The following is a 19,125-nucleotide window of genomic DNA, read 5'->3' as shown; positions in this document are numbered from 1 at the left end:
TGTGTGTGTGTATGTGTGTGTGTGTGTGTGTGTGTGTGTGTGTTTGAATGAGCAAATGTTGTTTTTTTTTTTATATAACAACAACACAACAAACAACAAAAACGTAAGTACGCGAAGGTTGAACTTCACCCTGCTCGGTCCTTCGTCACCGTCCAACAACAAAATCCAATTATAATTGTAACATTGCTTGCGATAGCACGAAGTAAGGCAATGGTATTCAAACACAGGAAGGGCGACAACCTAACCTTGAAATAACCCTCAATGAAAGGGGTTGTTTAGTGCTTGCTCTTTTTGTTAGCGTTAGTTTTGACACTTTTTGTTGTTGTTGTAAAATGTAAATCTATACTAAACAAATATCAAGTGAGATCACACGTATACAGAGACTAACCAAATTAACTTCAGAATAACTCGTAGTCTGTTATTAGGTTAAACAAATAAATGAAGAAAAAAACAAGTCACGTAAGGCGAAAATACAACATTTAGTCAAGCTCAGTCGAACTCACAGAATGAAACTGAACGCATTGCTTTTTTTCCGCAAGACCGTACACTCGATCGTCGCATCGTCTGTCCACCGCTCGTGGCAAAGGCAGTGAAATTAACAATCCAGAAAAGCGCGGTAGCGATAAAATTGCGCTGAGGAGGATATAGCACGCTTTTCTATATCTCTATTCTTTTTAACTCTCTGAACGTGTTTTTAATCCAAACATATCATATCTATATGTTTTTGGAATCAGGAACGGACAAAGAATAAGATGAAATTGTTTTTAAATCGATTTCGGAAATTTAATTTTAATCATAATTTTTATATTTTTAATTGTCAGAGCTTGTTTTTAATCCGAATATAACATATTTATATGTTTTTGGAATCAGAAAAGGATGAAGAATACGATAAACGTAATTTTGGATCGTTTTATAAAAAACATTTAATTACAATTTTCAGATTTTTAATGACCAAAGTCAAAAATTAATTTTTAAGGCTCCAAGCTGAAATGCAATATCAAAGTCCGGCCTTCGTCGAAGATTGCTTGGCCAAAATTTCAATCCATTTGATTGAAAAATGAGGGTGTGACAGTGCCGTCTCAACTTTTACAAAATGTCGGATATGACGTCGTCAAAGACATTTATCGAAAAAAAGAAAAAAGTCTGGGGATATCATACCCAGGAACTCTCATAAAAAAAATTCATAAAGATCGGTCCAGTAGTTTACTCTGAATCGCTCTACACACACACACACGCACAGACAGACACACACACACACACACACACAGACACACACATGACTAAATGTAAAAAGAAAGAAAGTAAGAAAGAAATACATTTAAAGGGAAAGTTAAAGATAGATAAAGTAGATCTATCTAAACTAATGCTTTCATGTTGTTTATTGCAATTTGAAGAATTTAACAACAGCAGTAAAAGGCTTTCTATTTTCTGTAGACGAAAACTACCCTTTGTTGTGAGTTTATCGTTCATAATGTTTAAAACTTATCTGCAAAACAGAGTTCAGTTGAAGTCTGGTCCTATCAATGTCATTAATCATACGTTTTTTTTAATTTTTAGACACGGGAAAGTCCCATGACACACACAGACACACACACAGACACACAGACACACACACACACACACACACACACAAACACACACACAGACAGACACACACACACACACACACACACACACACACACACACACACACACACACACACACACACACACACACACACACGCTCACACAGCACACACAATTATATTTGAATTCGTATTTGCTCCGTCACCATGCATCCAATAGCTCGAATGTACAACTTGCGAACACCCCTTTAAATGGATGGAAAAGTTAATGGGCTTATTGTCCGTCAGGTCTAAATTGCCTATATATTGGACATGACTTGGTTTATACGATAGTAATTAAATGGATGATGCGCGAAGTATACTTATATACCTTTAAGCTTACAAGACAATCGTCGACCTTACAGTATACGCATCGTATTGTGCAAGCAAACTTTGTTTTGGTAGTTGCAATGGAAGGTCCTTACACAGAAGATACAAGATTAAGAGAGGAGGGTGTCCGACCTTGTTCAAATCATCAACCTAGTGTTCCAACGGACGCTTTAGTTGCCAATGGAAACTTGCAGGAAGAATTCGCCAGAAGAGAAAAACACGTGACAGTTACTGAGGAGAAATTAAGGTATGTCTACCCAGATTTTTCCAACAAATAATACTTATTGGTCATATGAACGTGTGCAAAAACATGTATGTCCATCACCAATCAGCGCTGCTTTCTCGGAAAAAAAAAATAATTTCAGAGTGTTTGATTTTATTTTAAAAAGATCGTCCGTGTACATGTGCACATGAGTCTTGGTAGTCTTCTGTGATGTTACATTGTTTCGTTATATTTTTATATTTAGTCAAGTTTTGACTAAATATTTTAACATCGAGGGGGAATCGAAACGAGGGTCGTGGTGTATGTGCGTGTGTGTGTGTGTCTGTGTGTGTGTGTGTAGAGCGATTCAGACTAAACTACTGGACTGATCTTTATGAAATTTGACATGAGAGTTCCTGGGTATGAAATCCCCGAATGTTTTTTTCATTTTTTTGATAAATGTCTTTGATGACGTCATATCCGGCTTTTCGTGAAAGTTGAGGCGGCACTGTCACGCCCTCATTTTTCAACCAAATTGGTTGAAATTTTGGTCAAGTAATCTTCGACGAAGCCCGGACTTCGGTATTGCATTTCAGCTTGGTGGCTTAAAAATTAATTAATGACTTTGGTCATTAAAAATCGGAAAATTGTAAAAAAAAATAAAAATTTATAAAACGATCCAAATTTACGTTTATCTTATTTTCCATCATTTGCTGATTCCAAAAACATATAAATATGTTATATTCCGATTAAAAACAAGCTCTGAAAATTAAATATATAAAAATTATTATCAAAATTAAATTGTCCAAATCAATTTAAAAACACTTTCATCTTATTCCTTGTCGGTTCCTGATTCCAAAAACATATAGATATGATATGTTTGGATTAAAAACACGCTCAGAAAGTTAAAACAAAGAGAGGTACAGAAAAGCGTGCTATCCTTCTTAGCGCAACTACTACCCCGCTCTTCTTGTCAATTTCCATGAGCGGTGGACTGACGATGCTACGAGTATACGGTCTTGCTGAAAAATGGCATTGCGTTCTGTGAGTTCGACAGCTACTTGACTAAATATTGTATTTTCGCCTTACGCGACTTGTTAGTTTTGTCATTGACTCAATAATATAAGCAATGACATTAAGAATTAGTTTTACAAAAACAAAATATCAACAAGACCAGGCAAATGTTATGCAAAGTGGAAAACTGCATACAGAAAGAATGACAATACACGTTTTCGGAAACAACTCTGCCCAGATTTGTAAGCGGTGTGGTAGAGTAAGAGCCCTTTTTACTTGAACATTTTTTCAAAACGAGACGAAACAAGTACCACGCTTCCGATCTGCTTCATCCTGCCATCGGGACGAAGAACTAACTCTGATGTGTATGTTATGCAGCATGGGCTAAGTTATTATATCCTTTTCTTTCGAAAATATGCACATCGGAGCCAGTTTTTGCCGCCGATGGATTACTGATCACTCGAAGTGTTCGCTAAGCATGTGTGTTTTCATAAACTCACGTGACCTCAAGCAAAAACCCACGTGACGTCAAGCCAAACCCACGTGACCTCAAGCCAAACACGTTGTGAACAATCTTTACGGGCCACCGATCATTGCCGCAACAAATCGTGAACTCCGAAGAACTCGTGAACGCTGATTTTCGAAAGAAAGGGGCAGCATATTGAGCACTTGCTGCACAACACACACATCAGAGTTAGTTTTTTGGGTCCCAGTCAGTCGCAGGTTAGCGGCACGGTGGCCTAGTGGTAAGGCGTCCGTCCCGTGATCGGGAGGTCGTGGGTTCGAACCCCTGCCGGGTCGTACCTAAGACTTTAAAATTGGCAATCTAGTGGCTGCTCCGCCTGGCGTCTGGCATTATGGAGTTAGTGCTAGGACTGGTTGGTCCGGTGTCAGAATAATGTGACTGGGTGAGACATGAAGCCTGTGCTGCGACTTGTGTCTTGTGTGTGGCGCACGTTATATGTCAAAGCAGCACCGCCCTGATATGGCCCTTCGTGGTCGGCTGGGCGTTAAGCAAACAAACAAACAAACAAAAGTCGCAGGTTTAAGCCGATCAGAAGCGTGCTATTTGCTTCACAACACACACATCAGAGTTAGTTTTTTGATTCCCAGTCAGTCGCAGGTTTAAGCCGACCAGAAGCGTGCTATTTGCTTCACAACACACACATCAGAGTTAGTTTTTTGGGTCCCAGTCAGTCGCAGGTTTAAGCCGATCAGAAGCGTGGTATTTGCTTTACAACACACACATCAGAGTTAGTGTTTTGGGTCCCAGTCAGTCGCAGGTTTAAGCCGATCAGAAGCGTGGTATTTGCTTCACAACACACACATCAGAGTTAGTTTTTTGGGTCCCAGTCAGTCGCAGGTTTAAGCCAATCAGAAGCGTGGTATTTGCTTCGCCTGGTTATGAACTGCTTGACCCCGCAAAAGGGGCTGTTACTCTACCATACCACTGAAGATCCTGACAGAGTTATTCCTGAACATCGATCGTCTATTAAAAACAGGAAACAGTATACAGAATTACCAAACTGACAACAGTTTCACTCCATATAACCACAACGAACTTGGCTTTCGTATTATAACCTCTGTGACCTTGACCATCATTATTCTTTCAGCCAGACCTCAGTTCAAACTCAAAAACGCCCGAGGAATGGAGCGACGTTCACAAGAAAGGTTCATCACTTTCTTGTGTTTCTGGCATGTTGCCTAGCAACCTTCACATCCATGGGAACGGCCTTCGGCATGGGGTCAGTGTATCTCGATGTCGTGGAGTCGTACCAGACGACACGACCGCTCGCAGCTATAGTTCTGTCTCTGGCGTCTGGCATGGGGTTCGGAGCAGGTACGTGTGCTTATTTTCTTCGAAGCCTTTTTTTTTCGCTTCGTCTAAAGCCAAACGTTTCATAAACTAGCCTTTCTAGGTTTTTGTTGTACATTTTCTGTTTACACATTTAGATGTTTGGTTAACCTGTTTATATACTTATTGTATAATGAAAGGAATAATCTATTCATTGTTTTAAATTCTAGAGTTTTGTATCTATTTTGGACAGGAATTATCACGGGTCCCGTGATTGGTCACGTGGGAGGGGCGACAACTATGGTGGCTGGCAGCTTGCTGTGCTGTGTTGGATGTATTGGAAGCAGCCTCGCCCCCAACATCTACGTCGTCATCGTCTGCTTCGGTGCCATCACAGGTAATCTGCCTGCAATTGCTAATGTTACCACTTCATTGCCATCATCATCTTCGTTGTCATCGTCATGGTCGTCGTCGTCATCATTTCCATCAGCAGCAGCGTCAATGATGCCATTGTCACCAGCATTATAATACTCGTTGTCGTCGTTGTCATCATCATGGTCATCGTCACAATCGTCGTCGTCATCATCATCATCATCATCATCTTCATCATCATCACCATCATCATCATCAGCAGCAGCAGCAGCAGCAGCAGCAGCAGCAGCAGTAGAAGCAGCAGCAGCAGCAGCAGCAGCAGCAGCAGCTGCAGCAGCAGCAGCAGCAGCAGCAGCAGCAGCAGCAGCAGTAGAAGCAGCAGCAGCAGCAGCATCACCGTCATCGTCAACGTCATCATCATTGTCGTCGTCGTCATCATCATCATCATCATCATCATCATCATCCATCATCATCCTCATCATCATCATCATTCGTCGCGATATAACCTTCGTGGTTGAAAACGACGTTAAACACCAAATAAAGAAAGAATCATCATCATCATCATCATTGTAGACGCACACTATCATCAACCCCACAATCGCTTTCATCTGTTGCCCCCGTGCACTTTCAGTCTCAACGGGAATAATTATGGTAGTTTCTTTGTCTGTTTATTTGATCCTCCATTGTCCTGTTCCGTTTGTCAGTTTGTCTTGCAGTTTGTGTTAGTTAACATCATGGTTACACATACGCTTACCAGAGTAGGCTGCGACTATCAATGCATCGTTGATGTCACTCAGCATTACTGTCAAGGTTTCAATTAAAAACAGTCTGACTCCCCACACCTACCTCGTGAGTATTTTGAAGGCAACTGCGTTGTTATCAACGGCTATTTCAAAGCCATTGCGTTGCGAATAAAAATTACATATTCTTAGCAACCTTTACCTAGTCGTGTCCAAGATATCTGATATCTGATCCTTTCATTTATTTCCAGATCTGCATTTCAAAAACTGCCTTTTTTTTCTCTCTCTAGAATGCAAGGCTGTGATTACAAGTAGCGTCATTCAGCGTAAATATACAGATAATTCGAACAATAACAATAACGACAAGTGTGTGACAATAACAGATAAAACAAGTCGCGTGAGGCGAAAATACAACATTTAGTCAGGGACCTATATAGTCAAGTAGCTGTCGAACTCACAGAATGAAACTGAACGCAATGCAACGAAGGAAGACCGTATACTCGTAGCATCGTCAGTCCACCGCTCACGGCAAAGGCAGTAAAATTGACAAGAAGAGCGGGGTAGTAGTTGCGCTGAGAACGATAGCACGCTTTTCTGTACCTCTCTTTGTTTTAACTTCCTGAGCGTGTTTTTAATCCAAACATATCATATCTATATGATTTTGGAATCAGGAACCAACAAGGAATAAGATGAAATAGTTTTTAATTTGATTTGGAAAACTTAATTTTGATAATAATATTTATATATTTAATTTTCAGAGCTTGTTTTTAATCCAAATATAACATATTTATATGTTTTTGGAATCAGCAAATGATGGAGAATAAGATGAACGTACATTTGGATCGTTTTATAAAAAACAATTTTTTTTTTACAATTTTCAGATTTTTAATGACCAAAGTCATTAATTAATTTTTAAGCCACCACGCTGAAATGCAATACCAAAGTCCGGGCTTTGTCGAAGATTACTTGACCAAAATTTCAACCAATTTAGTTGAAAAATGAGGGCGTGACAGTGCCGCCTCAACTTTCACGAAAAGGCGGATATGACGTCATCAAAGACATTTATCAAAAAAATGAAAAAAACGTATGGGGATATCATACCCAGGAACTCTCATGTCAAATTTCATAAAGATCGGTCCAGTAGTTTAGTCTGAATCGCTCTACACACACACACACACACATACACGCACGCACATACACCACGACCCTCGTCTCGATTCCCCCCTCTACGTTAAAACATTTAGTCAAAACTTGACTAAATGTAAACAAGTCGCGTAAGGCGAAAATACAATATTTAGTCAAGTAGCTGTCGAACTCACAGAATGAAACTGAACGCAACGCAACGCAGCAAGACCGTATAGTCGTAGCATCGTCACTCCACCGCCCGTGGCAAAGGCAGTGCCCGTGGAATTGACAAGAAGAGCGGGGTATTCGTTGCGCTGAGAAGGATAGCACGCTTTTCTGTACCTCTCTTCGTTTTAACTTTCTGAGCGTGTTTTTAATCCAAACATATCATATCTATATATTTTTGGAATCAGGAACCGACAAGGAATAAGATGAAAGTGTTTTTAAATTGATTTCGAAAAAAAAATTTGATAATAATTTTTATATATTTAATTTTCAGAGCTTGTTTTTAATCCAAACATAACATATTCATATGTTTTTGGAATCAGCAAATGATGGAGAATAAGATAAACGTAAATTTGGATCGTTTGATAAAAAACAATTTTTTTTTACAATTTTCAGATTTTTAATGACCAAAGTCATTAATTAATTTTTAAACCACCACGCTGAAATGCAATACCAAAGTCCGGGCTTTGTCGAAGATTACTTGACCAAAATTTCAACCAATTTGATTCAAAAATGAGGGTGTGACAGTGCCGCCTCAACTTTTACAAAAAGGCGGATATGACGTCATCAAAGACATTTATCAAAAAAATGAAAAAAACGTATGGGGATATCATACCCAGGAACTCTCATGTCAAATTTCATAAAGATCGGTCCAGTAGTTTAGTCTGAATCGCTCTACACACACACACACACACACAGACACACACACGCACATACACCACGACCCTCGTCTCGATTCCCCCCTCTACGTTAAAACATTTAGTCAAAACTTGACTAAATGTAAACAAGTCGCGTAAGGCGAAAATACAATATTTAGTCAAGTAGCTGTCGAACTCACAGAATGAAACTGAACGCAACGCAACGCAGCAAGACCGTATACTCGTAGCATCGTCACTCCACCGCCCGTGGCAAAGGCAGTGCCCGTGGAATTGACAAGAAGAGCGGGGTATTCGTTGCGCTGAGAAGGATAGCACGCTTTTCTGTACCTCTCTTCGTTTTAACTTTCTGAGCGTGTTTTTAATCCAAACATATCATATCTATATATTTTTGGAATCAGGAACCGACAAGGAATAAGATGAAAGTGTTTTTAAATTGATTTCGAAAAAAAAATTTGATAATAATTTTTATATATTTAATTTTCAGAGCTTGTTTTTAATCCGAATATAACATATTTATATGTTTTTGGAATCAGCAAATGATGGAGAATAAGATAAACGTAAATTTGGATCGTTTTATAAATTTTTTATTTTTTTTTACAATTTTCAGATTTTTAATGACCAAAGTCATTAATTAATTTTTAAGCCACCAAGCTGAAATGCAATACCGAAGTCCGGGCTTCGTCGAAGATTACTTGACCAAAATTTCAACCAATTTGGTTGAAAAATGAGGGCGTGACAGTGCCGCCTCAACTTTCACGAAAAGCCGGATATGACGTCATCAAAGACATTTATCAAAAAAATGAAAAAAATATTCGGGGATTTCATACCCAGGAACTCTCATGTCAAATTTCATAAAGATCGGTCCAGTAGTTTAGTCTGAATCGCTCTACACACACACACACACACGCACACACGCACGCACACACACACGCACGCACACACGCACATACACCACGACCCTCGTTTCGATTCCCCCTCGATGTTAAAATATTTAGTCAAAACTTGACTAAATATAAAAAGAAGCGACGCGCGTAGACTGTATTAGCAGACTACTGTTCCTTGTACAGTCAAGTTTTGACTAAATGTTAAACATAGACGGGGTATCGAGACGAGGTTGGTGATGTATGTGTACGTGTACGCGTGTGTATGTGTATGTGCATGTGTTTGTGTGTGCATGTGTTTGTGTGTCTGTCTGTGTCTGTGTGTCTGTGTCTGTGCGTGTATGTGCGTGTGTGTATGTGTGTGTGTGTGTGTGTGTGTGTGTGTGTGTGTGTGTGTGTGTGTGTGTGTGTTCTGCTCAGAAACTACAAAAAAAGTTAATTAGTTCGCTCATTAAAGTTGTCATTAAAATTGAATTTTTACTTATCAGACAAATGTTTGCATTGTATTTCTCGTCTTCTGAATTAAAAAAGAAAAAGAATAGATGTGTTATGTTTCCTTAAGTATATACTATGTTCGCATACTTCGTGACCCTTCTCGGTCTTCGGGTATGGTTAGCCGTGACTATCTAAATGTAGTCTCCGCGATGGCTGGTTTTTGATGTTCATCTGTAAGTTTGATGCCGGCAGATTGACTAAATGTTTCCACTGTATATCGCTTTACGCGACTTGGTCATGTTTTCTTCTTCAGGGCTAGGCGTATCCTGCTGCTACCTCTCAGCGGCAGTGATCGCAGGGACGAGTTTCCAGGAGAACAGCAAGGTGGTGCTCCCCATGGTTTCCATGAGCGGCGGGGTGGGTATGACCGTATTCCCTTACATGCTGCGCTGGCTGGTGGATGAATTCACCTTGAAGGGCATGTTCCTCATCCTGGCTGGTGTTTCCTTGAACTCTGTCCTCTTCGGCGTTGTGCTGAAGGTGTTCGAGGCTAGCAGAGACCCAGCCCCTGGAGAAGACGATCTTGAAGTAGATGTCGAAGCGGTACCAGTTCGAGAAATGCGAAAAGGCAAAGAGTCTTGGAGTGAGACGAGCATGCATGCTAAAGGGGAACATACTCTTGTGAAATCGGAAAGTAAGAAAAGCATCTGCAACGAGGAGAAAAATGACACCATGAAATTAGAGAGCACGGAAAACATCGGCAATGAAAGGACAGGGACTGTAATGAAGTCAGACAGGGGTGATAGTATCTCAGACACACAAAACGCCACTGTAAAGAAGAGCATCTGTGGTGACATAAACGGGAAGGCCAGGAATTTAATCAGTAATGAAAGTATCCCTGATACAGCAAACATGATGGAAATAGAGCCATATGAACTGGACAATGTCTTCATTCAAGCAACATGTAAGAAACCGAAGAAGGAAAAGAACATCGAGCCTGATGAAAACGAGGAAACATCAGATGTAGGAAACGTCGTGGATGAGGGGGACATCTCAGAAGAACATTTCCATGACGATAAAAACGAAACACGAAGACAAGCGGAAAACGGTAGTGCAAGTCACACAAGACAGAACGGAATGGTCACCGAAAGAAGAAGTGAACAGGAAAGAAAGGAGGTTCCATACAACGAACATGGTCAGAATAAGGACATGATGTTGGAGACTTTGTCAAGACGGGGACACAGCAATGTCAGCTTTGAGAACGACGTTGATGACATGGAGACTGCTCTTCATATGGATGAATGGAACAGACGTCAAGAACCCAGGGGTATGATCAAAGAATCGTCTGCTGTCAGTCTATCAAAGAAAGTACAGATTTCAAGGTAGGGTTTTCTCTGTTCCTCTTCTTCTTACACTTGTGTTGACAACACTTGCAGCTACTGTACTTGTTGCTGTTGTTGTTATTGGTGGTGGTGTTGGTGTTGGTGTTGGTGTTGTTGTTGTTGTTGGCGGTGGTGGTGGCGGTGGTGGTGTTGTTGTTGTTGTTGGTGGTGGTGGTGTTGTTGTTGGTGGTGGTGGTGGTGGTGGTGGTGTTGTTGTTTGTCTCAGATCTGGCTAGAGTTGGACATGGGAAAAGACCATCTCTTCTCTTGGACACACACCAACAATGAAGGGCCTGCCTGCTCGCTCTGCAGAATGGGTATTTTTTTCACAAATACATTTATTAGCAGACTGTTTGTTTGTTTGTTTGTTTGTTTGTTTGCTTAACGCCCAGCCGACCACGAAGGGCCATATCAGGGCGGTGCTGCTTTGACATATAACGTGCGACACACACAAGACAGAAGTCGCAGCACAGGCTTCATGTCTCACCCAGTCACATTATTCTGACACCGGACCAACCGGTCCTAGCACTAACCCTATAATGCCAGACGCCAGGCGGAGCAGCCACTAGATTGCCAATTTTAAAGTCTTAGGTATGACCCGGCCGGGGTTCGAACCCACGACCTCCCGATCACGGGGCGGACGCCTTACCACTAGGCCAACCGTGCCGGTTTAGCAGACTGCATTAGCTTCACGTTTATAAAGTTAATCGAGCAAACAGATGATCGCTGTACATTACTTCATGTTTAGGAAACTAATTCAGCAAAACCTTCTCACTCTGCATTGCAAGCAGTCCGGATGTTTGGTTTTGACGTGTGTCAATGATCCTGATGAAGCCGCCTGGCCAGATCTCCCATGAAAGCCAGACTAGAACGTGACTGTTACTTGGATACGTCTTAATTTTGCATTTGAGGGGCCTTATTCTACATGTACAACAATATTCTGAAGATGTTGTGTATTTTCAGTCCAGCAGATGATACACAACGCAACAACACAGAGACGGACGACGTAACGCAACGACGACGTTCAACGGCCGCTGGTCGGAGAAGATCTTCAGTGTATGAAGCGCTCCAGGTGGGCCTCTTTCACAACACGCGCTGGGTTCTCGTCACCATTGCTACTTACTCCCGCTTCCTGTCCTTCAACCTACCAGGTGAGTGCAGTGTTCATCGTCACTTCTACTTATAAATCCAATGTAACCGGAAGCCGATAACCAGAAGGTAACAACATTGTGTGTATGTGGTTATTCTGACCATGAAACATATTTTAAGTTATTGAGACATCCCAGTGCACTAAGGGATTTATAGAGCAAATCGAGAAAATTCATTATTGAACGAAGCGCATAGCGCTGAGTTCAATAATTATTTTCGAGATTTGCTCTATAAATCCCTTAGTGCACTGGGATTGTTTCAATAACGATATTGTCAGTACCGCCAGAGAAAAAAGAAGATTCAAAACGCACACTTTGCTACGCGCATTTGGATAGGCGTAACTGTGTGGTCAGGTCGTATACGTCCAGTATGATCTACTTTTATGTGGGCTGTCTGAAGTGTGTCGTGCGTTCGTCACACGCAAACTCTTGTTTTAATTTCTGTTGGTAAATTCCAGTGTAGCGTTAAGCTAAAAAGTGATGATCTTTCATAGAGACCTCATTTTAACTCGGAGAAAGGACTATGCTCTTAATTATTTGCGATTCGAAACCTTCATCGAGCTTCGACAGACTTGACTGTGCAGAGTTTTGCCCCTTGCCAAGGTCGACGGAAAGCACATTTTCAAAATAAATGATTCTCGTGTGGTCATCTTCACTCATCGGGGAGTCTGGTACTAAATATGAACGGTAAGAATGCTCTGAACCCTACACGTATTATATACCCATCGTTTTATCGTTCACATTTGCCCAACATGTTAATTTGCTGAACGGGATTTATGTCGTCTGCTAGTGCTACGCACTGCACTGAGTCTCATTTCAAAAACAAAAATTGCTCGTCTCGTTGCACTGAGTCTGCAAGCACGAGGCAGGCTGGTCTTATATATATGGTAAGAACGTTCTAAACCCTACACGTTTTCGATTCCGATTCTTCTTGCCTTGAAATAATAATTCGGAAACCATTCATTTACTGAACAGATGCAGTCGTATATCAGTGTAGTCTGCTACGCCGGCCGGTGCTGATCTAGCTGCTAGTCTACGTTATCGAAATAACACTTGTGTTTTCTGTTAGCTGCTGGGATTTGTATACTAACTCATCATTTTGGCAATGTGGATAATAAGCTACATGCCACTAACATGGCATAATTATGAGAGGAATCTTCGCAAGTCGAAACTGAAAAATTAGACACAGCAGGTTCTATTTTTAGATTAGTGGCAACTGTAGGCGGCACAGGCGCATGCAATCTGTCAGAAAAAAACCCACTTCTGCTTTTAATTAAAAAGCAGGAAATTTATGGTCATAATCATTGGTATTGTGGAGAATATAAGCTACATGTCATTAATTAATTCTGAGGATGAGAGTACAGTCTTGCTTTGGCAAAGGGTGTAAGAATACGCTCTGTGAAAAAGTTAGCGCACTCCAAGAGTGCGCTAACAGATTTAGTGCATCGCCATTAGCCAATCAACTGGTTCACATCAGTCATGTGACACCAGTACTTACTGACAATTCTTGTTATTCAAATCCATGCTGAAATAAGTGCTATGCCTTTCTTGTTGTTGTAATTGCTATTTTCAATCATATTCCTCATCCTCATGCCCCAAGGGGGCTCCCTGTGATTAGCTGAATAAAACATGAAAAAAACCTTGACAGCCGATGTCGACTTGTTCACCTTTGACAACTCTGTGATAACTCTGTGATAGCAAAAATCGTTGAATCTTTTTTCAATCAAACCTTTTCTGACAAATGTTTTTTTTTGTTTTGTTTATTTGAGGATGAAAGTCGCTTGTTCATTTCAGTGCTTGTTATTCTCTCAGGTGCCAGGAGAAAGGTTCCGTATAACTCTCGCTTACTCCATTGCACATGTCGTATGTATATAGAGCGCTTACTACCCTGTGTTATTTGATGTTTGTTTGTTTGTTTGTCTGTTTGTTTGTTTGTTTGTTCGTTTGCTTAACGCCCAGCCGACCACGAAGGGCCATATCAGGGTGGTGCTGCTTTGACAGAATATAACGTGCGCCACACACAAGACAGAAGTCGCAGCACAGGCTTCATGTCTCACCCAGTCACATTACTCTGACACCGGACCAACCAGTCCTAGCACTAACCCCATAATGCCAGACGTCAGGCGGAGTAGCCACTAGATTGCCAATTTTAAAGTCTTAGGTATGACCCGGCCGGGGTTCGAACCCACGACCTCCCGATCACGGGGCGGACGCCTTACCACTAGGCCAACCGTGCCGGTTTATTTGATGTTTATTTGTTTGTTTTACAAATTATTGTGATAATTTATCCCAAGACTAATCTTCATTTGTCTTTTTTACATTCTTTCCCCTCAGGGATCTTTCTCACTGACATCGGCAGGGAGAGAGGGCTGAGCGTGGAGCAAGGGACACACCTGCTGGTGATTCTGTACTGCTCCAACGTTGCTGGGCGAGGGTTGATAGGGCTGATACTTTACATCCGTCACTTCTCTTCTCTTGGCCTCCTGGGCGCCACGACTCTTATTGCAGGGTTAGCTGCCTATGGCTTCACACTGCTCGACTACTATGAAGTTGGTGAGATTGTGTGTGTGTGTGTGTGTGTGTGTGTGTGTGTGTCTGTGTGTCTGTGTGTCTGTGTGTCTGTGTGTGTTCAGTGTGTTTGTGTGTGTGTGTGTGTTTGGATGGATTGGATGGATTGGATTGGATAAGATTTACAGTCCAGTGAGGTTACCCTCATGGAAATTCGGGCTGCTTTCTCCCCGCATGCGTGTATTCATGTTTCCTGAGACTTAATGCCGTGTGAGATGGAATTTTTTTTGTGCATACTTTATTCCAGGTCCCACGGGTATTTGATGGACATTTTTTTATCTATGCCTATACAATTTTGCCAGAAAAGACCCTTTTGTCAATCGTGGGATCGTTAACGTGCACACCCCAATGTAGTGTACACGAAGGGACCTCGGTTTTTCGTCTCATCCGAAAGACTAGCACTTGAACCCACCACCTAGGTTAGGAAAGGGGGGGAGTGTTCAGTGTGTTTGTGTATATGTGTGTGTGAGTGTGTGTTCAGTGTGTGTGTGTTCAGTGTGTGTGTGTATGTGTGTGTGTGTGTGTTCAGTGTGTGTGTGTGTGTGTGTGTGTGTGTGTGTTCAGTGTGTGTGTGTGTGTGTGTGTGTGCGTGTGTGTGTGTGCGTGCGTGCGTGTGATTGTAAAGCATCATATTTAAAAGACAAAATGAAGGTGAAGGTCGCAATGGCGGTTGGTTGAACGGAGCTCGATGACTGTGAGGATTTTCGTTAAACTACAGTGCAAGGGAAGCAGTATGGACTCTGATATTGTGCACATCTAAACGTTCTACACTTGTGGTCAATTCTCAGTGACTTTTGACGTGATGCAAGTGAGTGTTCTTTGTCTAAAATCGAATTGAAGTTTAACTGATTCGGGTCAAGAATGAACTGTCATGTTCAGATTAGATATTGCTCGTGCAATGTAACAGACCACTGCACGCTTCACGCTTTTCATTGACAACAGTGTGGCCTACTGACCTATTGACCAATTGCTAAACAACATTCACGCTCGTACGTGTCACGGAGTCACGGTTTTCAGTCGCCAGCTGTGGACAATACCCTTGCAACACTCTTGCAGTGTCACAGTGGCGTCTGCTGTTAACATTTTCTTTTGAAAACATTACCTGAATATCTGTACGATCCTTCTCTATGTCGACACCGGACCGCGACCGCGAGACAGCCAAACGACCTGCTGTATCTCCTCTATCTGACGACGGCGAGGCAAAGCGACCTTGTGATAGCTTCATGTCTGATTCAGACCCAGAAACCACAATCATTAACCCTACGTACTTGAACAGCACTGCGTTGGACGCCCCCATACAACCACCAGATATGTCCAACCTAAAAGAACAGCTCAAGAATGCACTTATTGATCCGGAACTGATAGAACTCTTATCCAAGGCCCTGGCGGTTGAGGTCAGGAAGGAGATAGCCGACCTCCGGGTCATATTAGCGGCCAAGGACAAGGAGATCATTCAGCTGAGGGAGCAGTTCGACGACCTCGAGCAGTATAGCCGACGTAACTGCATTAGGATCAGTCCAATCCCTGAGCTCGAGTCCGAGAATACAGACAACATCGTCAAGATTGTGGCGAAAAGCATTGGAGTCGACCTGAAGGACGTGGACATCGACCGGAGTCACCGCGTCGGGAGGAAACCTGCCCCTGGCCAGCCCTCCCAGCGCCCCATCATCGTCAAGCTGACGTCTTACCGCAGCAAGGTGACCCTGATGATGGCCCGGAGGAACCTGCGCGACGTGGACTCCAGCAAGCTCTTCCCAGACGCCAGCTGGCCCGCGCTCCCTTCCCGCGACGCCAGGGGGGCCCGAGGCGCGCCGAAGATCTTCATCAACGATGATCTTACCAAGACGCGCGCCGCCGTGGCCAGTAAAGCTCGCCAGTTGAAAGTGAGCAAGTCGCTGGACGACACTTGGTGCAGAGACGGAGTCGTCTTTGTGAAGAAACACAACACAGTAAACCGCATCACAACCATGCGCGAACTGGAAGCCTTGGTGTAGTGCCAGCCTTTGTGCCAGTCCTCTCCTTCACTAACTGTACGGTCACGTCACAATTCATCTAAGTGAGTGTGTGTGTGTGTGTGTGTGTGTGTGTGTATGTGTGTATGTGTGTGTGTGTGTGTGCGCGTGTGTGCGTATGTGCGTGCGCGTGTATGCGTGTGTGTGTGAGTGTGTGTGCAGGGAAATGAAGAATACAACACATAAAGAGACAAATACTGAACTTTAGGTCGCATATTTTTTTTCTAGGTGAACATCTTGCCACAATCAGATCATTTCTCATAGTCAACGTGCATGTGCCTATGAATCATACCTGTAACCCCTCCCCCACTGCCCTCACCTGCCCAGGTCAGTGTAAGAGCGTGCATTCTCCACTCTGACCACGCGTTAGTACGTGCCACTGTGCCAAGAAACTGAACTGACACCAGTCTTGCTTTATGGTATATGCGCACTCCAGACATCGGAACTGATGATACAGTATGTGTACGTGCGCTGTGTGCGAGCGGATACGTGTGTGTGTTTGTGAGGGTGTGTGAGTGCCAGCGTGTGTACGTTTGTGTGTGTTTGTGAGGGTGGAGTGTGTGTGCGCGCACGCGCGTGTTGTGTGCGAGTGTGTGTGCGTGTGTGTGTGTGTGTGTGTGTGTGCGAATGAGTGTGTATGTGCATGATGTGAACGACCGGGGACACCCGTCGTGTTTCGACGCATGCCTGTGTGCGAATCTCTTCATTGCTTTCAATACTTAGATTCGACTTTGCCGTGTCAATGCACTGTTAACATGTAATGTATCCAAAGCTTTGCCAACATCGTTGTAATACAAGTATATATAGTCTTATAGTGAATGCATGTACTTTTGTTTATATGTCTTCACCCCTGTCATGCTCGCTTCGATTTATCTTCTCATTTTTCATGATCGTACAGGCTACATCAACTAAACTTACTTACACCACGTCGTCCAACTCTTGTGTTCATAATTTAATACTCAAATGTACATAGCTGTGCCAAATTCAATGCTACTCATAATTCACCCTGCTGTATAACACATGCAATATTGTGTATTTGACGTAGAATGTCTTCACAGCCATTCGTGTGACCTATTCACTTACCTGATAATTCTATCACCATCGTATCCATTTACTCTACTTTGTCTGAAAACCGACTTATTCTTTATTCTTTCCTCTTCTCCTTCTTAATTGTGTTCTGTATAAAGTCATAAGTTGTCCTGTGATCGTACTTCATTGTTGCTGTTCTCCTTTCTGTTGGTTCTTTGCGAGTTTTCTTTATTGTTTATATTTACTTCTTTTCTTGTTTTTCTTTTAAAGTTGCTTTTTCACATAGACATATCGCTCTGTTCCAATTCATACACTGAACGTAATCCTAAAAATGTCATTCCTACTTAGAACTTCGATATTTCTGCTCTGTTCACTCAACTGTCCTCTTTCTCCTTTCCTGATAGAGACATTTCCTTCTCCGTCCAAGAGTGTGCTTCTTCCGAGAGACCAGTGTAAACGATCGCCACCGCTTCTGGCCCCGTCTCCTTTTGTGTTCCTTAGCGAAACTGTGACATAATGTTTGTATCACTAGCTTGTTACAGGGCCAGAATCGGGGGTTATCACTCAATAGCGGTCGGCCTGTCCAATAGAAAATTGGACTTTTTGAATATTTCAAATATTCACTCTTTTCTCGCATTACTTTTTATGGGCAAAGAAGGCTGTCCTCTTGCGTTGTTACTCCATTGTTTATCTAACCAAACATTCTTTAAATCGCATCTACTCGGTCGAAAGGCAGCCCCATCCAAGAATGTGACACAACAAGCCGAATCTATTAAACCACGTAATCAACTTACCCACATTGCACCAGTTAGCGTATCCCTTTCCTATATAATACTTATTAACCTTGCCAGCTATCTGATCTGCCTTGCTGGCGACATTCACCCGAACCCTGGACCGCCACGAACTAAGAAACCTAGCGAGCTATCTGTTATACACATAAATGCTAGAAGTATCAGAAACAAATTAGATATAATAGAAACAGAGACTAGTACCCACGATATTATAACGATCTCAGAGACATGGCTTTCGGAGACCACTTCTAACTACGACATTCATCTTAACGGTTATCACCCCCCAATTCGTAAAGACAGACCTAACGACCCCCACGGCGGGGTAGCAGTATACGTGAAAAACAGTCTTGTGTGCAAACCAAGGCATGACCTTCTGATCCCCCAGCTTGAGGCCGTATGGGTTGAAACTAGATTAAACCAGGATACGCTGTTAATAGGTACATTTTATAGGCCGCCTAACTCTAATGTAGAATACTGGAAACTCATCGATCAGTCAATTAAAAATGTCGCCGCTTCAGAGCATATGTTTATTATTCTTGGTGATTTCAATTCAGATTTTACAAACAACCCGTCGCAGCATCTTCTTGATATTATCACTTTAAACAGTCTACAACAACTAGTTACACTTCCGACCCGCGTTACAGAAACAACATCGTCATGCATTGACCTTATTCTTACCTCGAGTGTAGACATCGTGCAAAGCATTAACGTTCTACCCCCTATTTGCAGCGACCATTCTGTGCCATGTGCGACAATCAAGAAACACATACATAAAACTCCTGCATCTAAAAGAACAATATTTAACTATTCCA

General features: G+C 42.2%; 1 protein-coding gene across 1 annotated transcript; it reads left to right on the top strand.

The window, feature by feature from the left end:
• The first annotated feature begins 4,873 nt into the window (after window positions 1–4,873).
• LOC138979528 (uncharacterized) lies at window positions 4,874–15,436 on the top strand. The gene is made up of 6 exons (XM_070352240.1): window positions 4,874–4,991; window positions 5,200–5,343; window positions 9,697–10,765; window positions 11,729–11,916; window positions 14,248–14,462; window positions 15,389–15,436. Exons 1-6 carry the CDS (start codon window positions 4,874–4,876, stop codon window positions 15,434–15,436), a joined length of 1,782 nt encoding a protein of 593 aa, XP_070208341.1.
• Window positions 15,437–19,125: the final 3,689 nt, after the last annotated feature.

Source organism: Littorina saxatilis, linkage group LG11 (genome assembly GCF_037325665.1).
Source record: "Littorina saxatilis isolate snail1 linkage group LG11, US_GU_Lsax_2.0, whole genome shotgun sequence".
Taxonomy (NCBI): Eukaryota; Metazoa; Mollusca; class Gastropoda; order Littorinimorpha; family Littorinidae; genus Littorina; species Littorina saxatilis.
The sequence above is the reverse complement of the archived record's forward strand: the minus strand, read 5'-3'. Positions and strand labels throughout refer to the sequence as shown.